Source organism: Nematolebias whitei, chromosome 21 (assembly GCF_014905685.2).
Source record: "Nematolebias whitei isolate Nwh7 chromosome 21, NemWhi1, whole genome shotgun sequence".
NCBI classification, from domain to species: Eukaryota; Metazoa; Chordata; class Actinopteri; order Cyprinodontiformes; family Rivulidae; genus Nematolebias; species Nematolebias whitei.
In genome coordinates, this window is record NC_056518.1 from 35,338,850 (window position 1) to 35,347,694 (window position 8,845).

Below are 8,845 nucleotides of genomic sequence, written 5' to 3' on the forward strand. Positions count from 1 at the left end.
CATCCATCCATCCGTCCTTCATTACATCCATCCATCCGTCCTTCATTCCATCCTTCCTTCCATCCATCCATCCGTCCTTCATTCCATCCATCCGTCCTTTATTCCATCCATCCGTCCTTTATTCCATCCATCCATCTGTCCTTCATTCCATCTGTCCATCCATCTGTCCATCCTTCCTTCCATCCTTCCGTCTTTCCGTCCGTCCATCCATCCATCCATCCATCCATCCATCCTTCCATCCATCCATCCATCCATCTATCTGTCCTTCATTCCATCCGTCCTTCATTCCATCCATCCATCCTTCATTCCATCCATCCTTCATTCCATCCATCCATCATTCCATCCATCCATCCATCCATCATTCCATCCATCCATCCATCCATCCATCCATCTTCATTCCTTCCTTCCCACTTCCTGAGCCAGGATTTGAACCGGTGACCTTCTTGCTGACAGGCAACAGTCCTGCCCACTGATCCACCGTGCTGCCGCAGTCATCAGAACACAAAATCAAAAAAGCAGCTAGATTTTAGCTTGAAAGGTCTTTGATTACAGCAGGTGTCATGTTTATACAAAGTAAATAAAATAAATCCAAATCTTCAGTCTATGAAAATGTAAAGAATCCAGTTAGAAGCCAGTAAAGTGAACACCAGTGATTCTAAAATACCATTTGGTCCCAAGAAAGAAAGTTCACTTGTAATAAAGACAAATGGAATAAAATGGATCTGCACTGTGTTTTGTCATTTAGAGCAGCTGAAGCACATCGAGGACGGCATGACTCAGATTAACGAGGACATGAAGCAGGCTGACAAGCACCTGAACGACCTGTCCAAGTGCTGCGGTCTGTGTGTGTGCCCCTGTGACAGGTACGCTGCACGCCCTGCGCGGTTCTTTGGTATGTAAAGGTCCAACACTTCTCTGGCGCAGCTTCAGTCTGTGTGGACGCACTTGAACGCAGCACGAAGCTCCAGCAACAGAGTTGTTGGAATGACAGATGGTCTTTAACATGAACACCACGTGCCTTTATTTAGAAAAGATTGCTGTTTTGGTTCATGTGAGTTGGGAGATGTTTGAAACACTAAAACTCAAACTCTTCCTGAAATGCCTTCGCTTCGGGCCAGACACTTTGATTATCATGAAGTAAGGTAGGAACCTCTCTGCTGTGCTGCTTTCTCTGTCTGGAAGTTTTGATTTGGACTTGTCTGACTCTGGGCTTCTAACAGAGCTCCTGACCTTCTTCACCACAGGGTCAACTCTGTGGAGACCGACCAGCGCTACAAGCGCACGTGGGGCACAGGAAGTGAGCAGGGAGACGGCAGCAACTCGACAGTGGTCTCGAGGCAGCCGTCAGGTGTTCGTAATGGACAGACTGTCCAGGTGCAGGCCGCCGCCCCCTCAGGTCCATACATCAAGAGGTGTGCCTCAGAGCTCACAGTTTGGGTCCAACACTTTTCTGCATCCCGTTTTAAATGATGACCCAACGTCACCGTGGATCTCTGCAGGATAACCAACGACGCACGCGAGGATGAAATGGAGGAGAACCTGGAGGCTGTCGGCAGCATCATTGGCAACCTGAAAGACATGGCTGTGGGCATGGGCAGCGAGATCGACAAACAGAACAAACAGATCGACCACATCACTGAGCAGGTGAGGAGCTCGGACCTTCTGATGCTCGTCGTCACGTCAGCGTAGTAAATGTTGGACCAGCAGCTTCTTCTTCCTGCTGACTGCAAGTTCATCAGCTAACGACTCGTTTAATGAGCAAAACACATTTTAACGTGAAACTTCCTCCAACAACTAAACAGCGTCTGTGTGGGATTATTAGATTAAAATCAGTACGTTTCATAGATTATCCTCGGCTGTTTCCATTTTACTGAGATCAAATGATTTCTATTAACATACAGGAAATGAAAATCTGGCCTAAAAAGTTATTTAATTGATTTATGAAAAATAAAATAATTGCTAAAACAGACAAGTTTTATTAAATACTATAAAGATTACAACGTGCAGACTTATTTTCATTTTTTGATGTAACATTATTTCACCAACGATCGAGTTCTGTGACTTTTAAACATGAACAAATTAAAAAGGAAAAAATCGTGAAGGGAAACGTTGATAACTTTGAACAGACGTTCATTTTGCTGCTGAACGTTTCCTGTAAATCATTACAGCAACAAAAGTCATTTCATCAAATGAAGCGGCCACTTCTCTTCACTTGTGCAATACAGAAATAACCCAAGATTCACATATTTCATGGATAGTGTAACAACACGAGGAATCAAAATGTTGGACTCGTCAATAAAGACTCGTGTGATGCACCTGCCACACATCAAGCTACACACGTGGATGTTGTCCAGGGAGCCCCCGCCAACAGAAGCGAGTGGTTCCGCCGGTGCCCGTCAGTCCTGAGGCACAACCTCAGAGCTGCTTTCCACCCGGCCGGCTCGTTCAGAACCAGAGTTCATGAGCAAAGGTCATAGGTCAGGAACGTCTTACAGCTCAGCTCCCTCTTCACCACAACGGACCGGCACAGAGTCCACAGTACTGCAGACGCTGCACCAATTGGTCCGTCAGTGTGAAGCTCCGTTCTTCTCTCACTGGTGAACAAAACCCAGATACTTGAAGTCCTCCACTTGAGGCAGAACCTCCCCCTGGACCCAAACACACTGTTAGTTCATCATTTAGTCTGACGTGCTCAAGTCCAAGCGTTCTGTGCTTTGCATCATATGTTGAGTGGAAATGTCCTGGATTACTCTTCAGACACGTTTGTTCTGCTGGCTTTGGGTCGTTCAGGCCCACGTTCCCTGACAAATGGTTCTGGACTCCGGTGTCAGGAGCAGCATCTGGAGCAGGGAGGTCCAGACACCTCTTTCCACAGACACGTCCTCCAGCTCTTCTGGGAGGACTCCAAGCAGTTCCCAGGACAAGAGAGACGTAGTCTCTGCAGCGTGTCCTGGGTCTGCCCCGGGGACTCGTCCCAGTCGGACACGTCTGAACCACCTCGTCTCCTCTGGATGTGGAGGAGCAGTGGTTCTCCTCGGAGTCTCTCCTGATAGCTGAACTTCTCAGCCTGTCTCTAAGGGAGAGCCCAGCTGCCCTGCACAGGAACTCATTTGGAGCTCCTGGATCCTCAGTTTTCTGGCTCATCACCATCTCTGAGAAGTGTCATTGACATTTTGTTTTACCAGCAACACCGTCCGGTGTACTAAGGTCACAATGCACCTTCTTCACTTTACCCGTCTTATTTTAATGAAAGACAGACCCTTGAACATACCTCAGGAACATTCCAAACTTGTTGTCAGTGGTCAGGAGGTGGTGCTCTGAAATATTCACCAAGTTGTTAAAACTACCACAAAAATCTGTAAACTCAGTTTCTCATGAATCGGAGGAACTCGGGACGATAAATTGGACGGCCCATTTATCGGTGCACCCTAAACCTCAATCTCATTCACTACCCAGAGGGAGGAGCTTGTAGCCAACCATGTATTGCACATTGTGCTGAATATTTCCTCGTCCTCCGTCTTTGTGCTCGTTGAGGCAAAGTTCAAGTTTTTCTCAGCTCTCGCTCCGATACAAACGATTCACGTCTTTTCTTCTCTTTTAGGCGGACATGAACAAACTGCGCATCGACGCAGCCAACCAGAGAGCCAACAAGCTCATCAAGTAGTCCCAGCTCTGCTCCTTCATCCTCCAACCTCCTTTGCTACACACATGCACATTGTATTTTCTGCACATGCACAGACGCACACACTCTTTACAAAGAGATCTGGTCCTGAAGACGTTTTGCCAGCGATGTGTCGGTGGTGCCATCAGACATGTTGGGACGGAGCGTTGCATTGTGGGGATCAGGAACTTGAACCAAAGAAGAAGTGACATCACTGTGAGGGAGGAGCCACGGATCAGCTGTTTTCTCTTCGCTTTTGTTTCTTAGTTTATCTTTGTCTCTCCCGAGAACTGTTTGTCAGAAGATGCTGTTTCATCGTAGCCTTCCTGAGAACCTGAATGCACCTTGGATCAGCTGATCCACTCAAACCGTTTGTTGCCTTCAAACTTTCTCGTGTCGCCAAACACAAATGAGCTGTGGATAAAAACGCTTTGCTCCCGTGTCGTTTCTTCCAGCTCCAGTTCAAAGCGTGCCTTGGTTCTGTCAGTGATGACATCACACGTGAAATTAGATTAGAATACTTTGTAAGAACAGCTCGGAGCTGCTGATGTAAGAAGCCTTAACGCTGCTCGTGCTTCTCATGTGACCCAAGGTTCTGAAGGTTCTGAAGGTTCTGAGGCCGAAGCTTCTCTTTTGTATTCTAAAAATAAAGCTTATCAGTCGTTCTTCATGTGAAAGTGTCTTCAAGTTTTTCTCTGCAGCGTTCATGTAAATATGAAATATTCTGTATTAAACCTAGTAACTCCATTAATCTAATCCTGTTGTTTGACTTAATCCAGACTGATGGCTGTGCAGGACGCCTTCCATCAGGTCTCGTGTGGAGCGTTTCTCTTCTACCTGCAGCAACGTTAAATCGTTCAAATGAACGTGCGCTCGGTTTTTCTACGTCTAGTGAGAGCGGGCCGGGTCTCGGACACGGCAGCAGTTTCTGAGAGAAGTGGTCGGTTGTCACGGCGACAGCTTCTGCAGCGTCCAGCTGTTTTCACTGCACAGCTGTGGGAAAATGAGAGTAATTTCAAAATAAAAGCACAATTTAATTTAGACTTATCAAAGATGTAACTAGATGCACAAACGAGTCACGAGTAAATGTGGGGAGTGAAGTTCTGTCAGGTTCATCTGGAGAAATGTTTCCTCGTCTTCTGACTTCAAGAAGGTTTGCTTTGCAGACAAGCACCTGCTGGGTTGGTACCAGTCTCTGCTGGGTTGGTACCAGTCTCTGATCCATCAGTCTTCCCTCTGGTCTGTCTGTGCTCAACAAAAGGTCCAACATCACCTGAACTGCACCTTCCACTGCAAAGAAACTGGTGTGTGTGTGTGTGTGCGCGCGCGCGCGCACGCGTGCACGTGCGTGCAGATTGATTAGATGTTTAGAACTTTGGTTCTGAACTGGTTTTACTTACAGACCAACAAGTCGTGACCCAGATGAAGGAAAATGTTCTGAAATGAGTTCAAAACAGTTTGGACCCGATATCCTGATGCTGCTCAATAATCCAGGTAGAAAAATCTAAAAAAGTTAAATCTGGTCCTCTGGACCTGAGATGAGACAGAACACACAGCATCCATCCTACATCCATCCAATCTAACATCCATCCATACATCATTCAACCAATATCCATTCATCCATCCTAGGATGTATGTATAGGATCCATAAATTGAAAAAGTGGTTTGATATTAACAAATTATCACTAAATTTAGATAAAACCAAGTTTGTTATTCAGGAATTGTAAAGGGCATAGCGATTTACAAATAATACTTGATAATGTGACTGTGGAGAGAGTGACTGAAACTTGTTTTTTGGGAGTATTGATTCATAATAAGATCTGTTGGAAACCTCGTATTAAATATGATCAATCTAAAATAGCTAGAAGTATTGCAGTTCTCCCTAATGCTAGAAAATTTGTAAATTCTTCTGCCCTTCATATTATTTACTGTTCACTTATTTTGCCATATCTAAGTTACTGTGTGGAAGTTTGGGGCAACACTTACAAAACTTCACTTCAACCATTATGCACATTACAGAAAAGAGCCATTCGAATAGTTCACAAGGTTGATTTTTATTGTCATACCAACAATTTATTTATAGATTCTTATTTCCTGAAACTCACAGATTTGGTAGAGTTTCAAACTGCACTATTTATGTATAAAGTTGGAAACAAACTATTGCCAGAAAATATTCAAAAATGATTTACTGATAGAGTCGGGAGATATGACGATAGAGAAAACCTAAATTTCAGAACTTTGAATGTTAGAACAACAATGAAGAGAATGTGCATTTCTGTCATTGTGTGAACATCTGGAATAAACTGAGCAAAGAGTTGAAGCAAAGTCCAAGCATGAGGTGTTTTAAGAAAACACTCAAAATGGTTATTATTCAAAAGTATAAGGATGAACAGGGGTGATGAACTGGCTGGTAATTCTAGAACTGTGGATGAACTGGGCAATTGGGTGCTGGTTTGTGTGTGGGTGTGTAAATAGGTATATATTATCTATGTATTTATGCAGGTAGATGTGTATGTATATCTGTGTGTGTGTGTATTACTTTCATCTGGTCCAGAAAATAGTATAGTTATTATTATTATTACTATTTATTTGTTTATTATTATTATTTTTGGAAAGCATACTGGCAACAGGAAGACTATTTATGCCATGAATTAATGAATGGAAAAGGGTTATGATTATATAAGTTAAACTTCATCTACTCCTTTTCAGACTCACAGTCACCAAAAAAGTGGAGTATTTACATGTATTTGAATATATAAAAATTGAGTATGTATATTTGATAGTAAGATATTGTATTTACACTTAGAAACATGAAAGTCTTTATTATAATGTTGGTGAAATGTCTGTCTGAAATAAAAAAAAAATATCTATTCAACATCAATCAAACATCCATCCAGTCATTCATTATCCATCCATCAGCCATCATCCATCCATCCATTCAACATCCATCCAGTGTGTGAGAGGCAGACACTCTGGACATGTCTCCAGTCCATCACAGGGACACATGGAGACAAACATTCTCTCACTCGCTCACCTAGAGACAATTTAGTTACCAATCAGTCTAACATGCATGTTGTTGGTCTGTGGGAGCAAAGTGGAGTAATCCCACAGCACGGACAGAACATGCGAACTCCACCCAAAAAGGCCCCTGACCGGGCTTTGAACCAGCGACCTGCTTGCTGGGAGGCGGCAGCTTTACCAACTGAGCCACCATGAGCTGAGCTGAGGACCAACTGGTGGAAAATGTAAGCCACGTGTTTTTTTTGTCACATATTGTTTTTTAATTTTTATTTCTTAACATTGTTTGTCCAGTTTTCAGCTGCGTCCCACCAGTTGAACCAGACCAGTTGACCAGTTTAGAGCACAACCACATCGTGTTAGCTGATGTTGATTAGCTGTGGTGGGCATCTAAACATAAACCAAGGACACCAACAATTAATCACCGACTTCATTACACCTGAGTTTCATTAAAAATCTTCATGAGATATTTTGCTAACAGACCAACAGGTAATGCTAGTTTTAGGCAAAGATCTTGTGCAACTAGCACTTGGTACGTTTTGTGAATGACTCTGAGATACCTCGCCAAACTTTAGTTCAATCTCCATAAATTGATCAGAATTACTTTTGCTTAATGTTCGCTCAGATCTGTTGGCTCTGGAGGCCATCTTGAATTGGTTTGTCTCAAGTCATGATTACTTCACGAAAGTTTCAATAAAATGTGTTCATTGATTCATAAGATATTTTGTTAACAGAGTTGGCTGCAAATAAGGAAGAACAAAATTCAAAAATGTTGTGCAGTGCATGCTGGGAGCATGTTCTGGGGACCAGTGCGGTGTGGTGAGCTTTGTGACAGGTGAGACAGTGACTGACTGGAATCAGATGTTCACATGCATGAACCCAAAATAGAAGCTTATATTTTAACATAAATGGTTTTAAAATCATGATAAAATGTTTGACACGATTGTGCAGAGATGTTCTTTAAATCAATGGTTCTTTCACAGTTGTCTCATGGAGCTCCTGTCTGGTCAACCTGCTCACTGGAAAGTCTCTACAATCAGGCCGTGAAGGTTTTATACCAAAAGATGATCAGATTTCATCACTGTAATGTTTTAGATAAGTTCAGTATTCTAGAGTTTTCCAGTTTTATAAATTACAAATTTTAAAATTGATCTTGAGATGTTTACATGGACCTGCAGCCAGACCATGAATCAATGATGCAGAAAGTGCAGCAGATCTCCCAGAGCAGCTTTAAATGACAACTGTTTCTGTAGAACCACGTTTGTTCAACGTTCTCTCTCTGTGAGAGGATCCACAGTTTGTTACTCACTTCCTGTCACTTTAAAGTTTGTAACCAGATTCAATAAGTTTAAAAAACAAACTAAACTCTGGCTGTGTCAAAAACAGCATTACATTCATGATTAATGTCTTTTATTATGTTTTCATCCATTTGTTTTATGAGCATGACTCATGAAGTTTAGAAAAATCCTTTAGTTTTCAGATATGATCTTCCATTTGGTCTAAACGTATTTAAATTAATGTACCGTTTGTTTCACCTCTGTAACGGAACAGCAGCAGCACGGCTCCCTGTCGGTGCAGCAAGGTCTGTTCTGCAGCACCGATTACAAAGAACTTTTAGAACTTTTTGTTTGCGCCTACACTGCACACCCACACCACGGGTATGACCGCGACACACACGTGGAGTTTTCTGTGTCTCTGCCTTGCCATCTTGCCATCATGGTTCAGTTTCCGGTCCCTCTCCAGCTTTGGGCTCAGGCCTGTCGTGGCGGCCGTCTCCATGATCTTCCACCTGTCTGCACAGACTGAACTCTACAGACCCATTTGGTTCTGCGGGGAAATCTTGGATGTTCTCCGTCTGCTGGACCCGGTTCTGTTAGGCAGTCTGAGAGGGCAGCTGCTATGGTCCTTATTACTATTAAGCTGCTGACAGGACCACGCCACTAACAGAACCATGCTGTAGATGTTTTTCTTTTTCACTTGTGGCGCCTTGTTTTTTGTACTTTTGCTGCATGCTTGGGTATTTCTTGTTTCTTTTTTGGCAAGTTGAGACAGTTCTTCTCGTCCTCATCATTTCATTGCATTGTTGACCTTCTGTTGATTTTTGTATATGACAAATGAACAACCCCTCTTGCGCTGCCACCTTACCATGGTGGAGGGGTTTGAGTG

The 8,845-nt window shown here is 43.2% G+C and overlaps 1 protein-coding gene across 2 annotated transcripts in view; it reads left to right on the forward strand.

Moving 5' to 3' along the window:
* LOC119427504 (synaptosomal-associated protein 23) overlaps positions 1 to 4,285 on the forward strand; it is a 31,798-nt gene extending 27,513 nt beyond the window's left edge. Inside the window, exons 5-8 of one of the 2 annotated variants that reach the window (XM_037695132.1) lie at positions 746 to 863; positions 1,245 to 1,412; positions 1,500 to 1,644; positions 3,602 to 4,273. In XM_037695132.1, coding sequence (XP_037551060.1) covers positions 746 to 863; positions 1,245 to 1,412; positions 1,500 to 1,644; positions 3,602 to 3,664 — 494 coding nt within the window. In that variant the 3' untranslated portion in view covers positions 3,665 to 4,273. Of the gene's footprint in view, positions 1 to 745; positions 864 to 1,244; positions 1,413 to 1,499; positions 1,645 to 3,601 lie in introns of both variants that reach the window. The other variant, XM_037695131.1, reaches the window with a different exon arrangement.
* Positions 4,286 to 8,845: the final 4,560 nt, after the last annotated feature.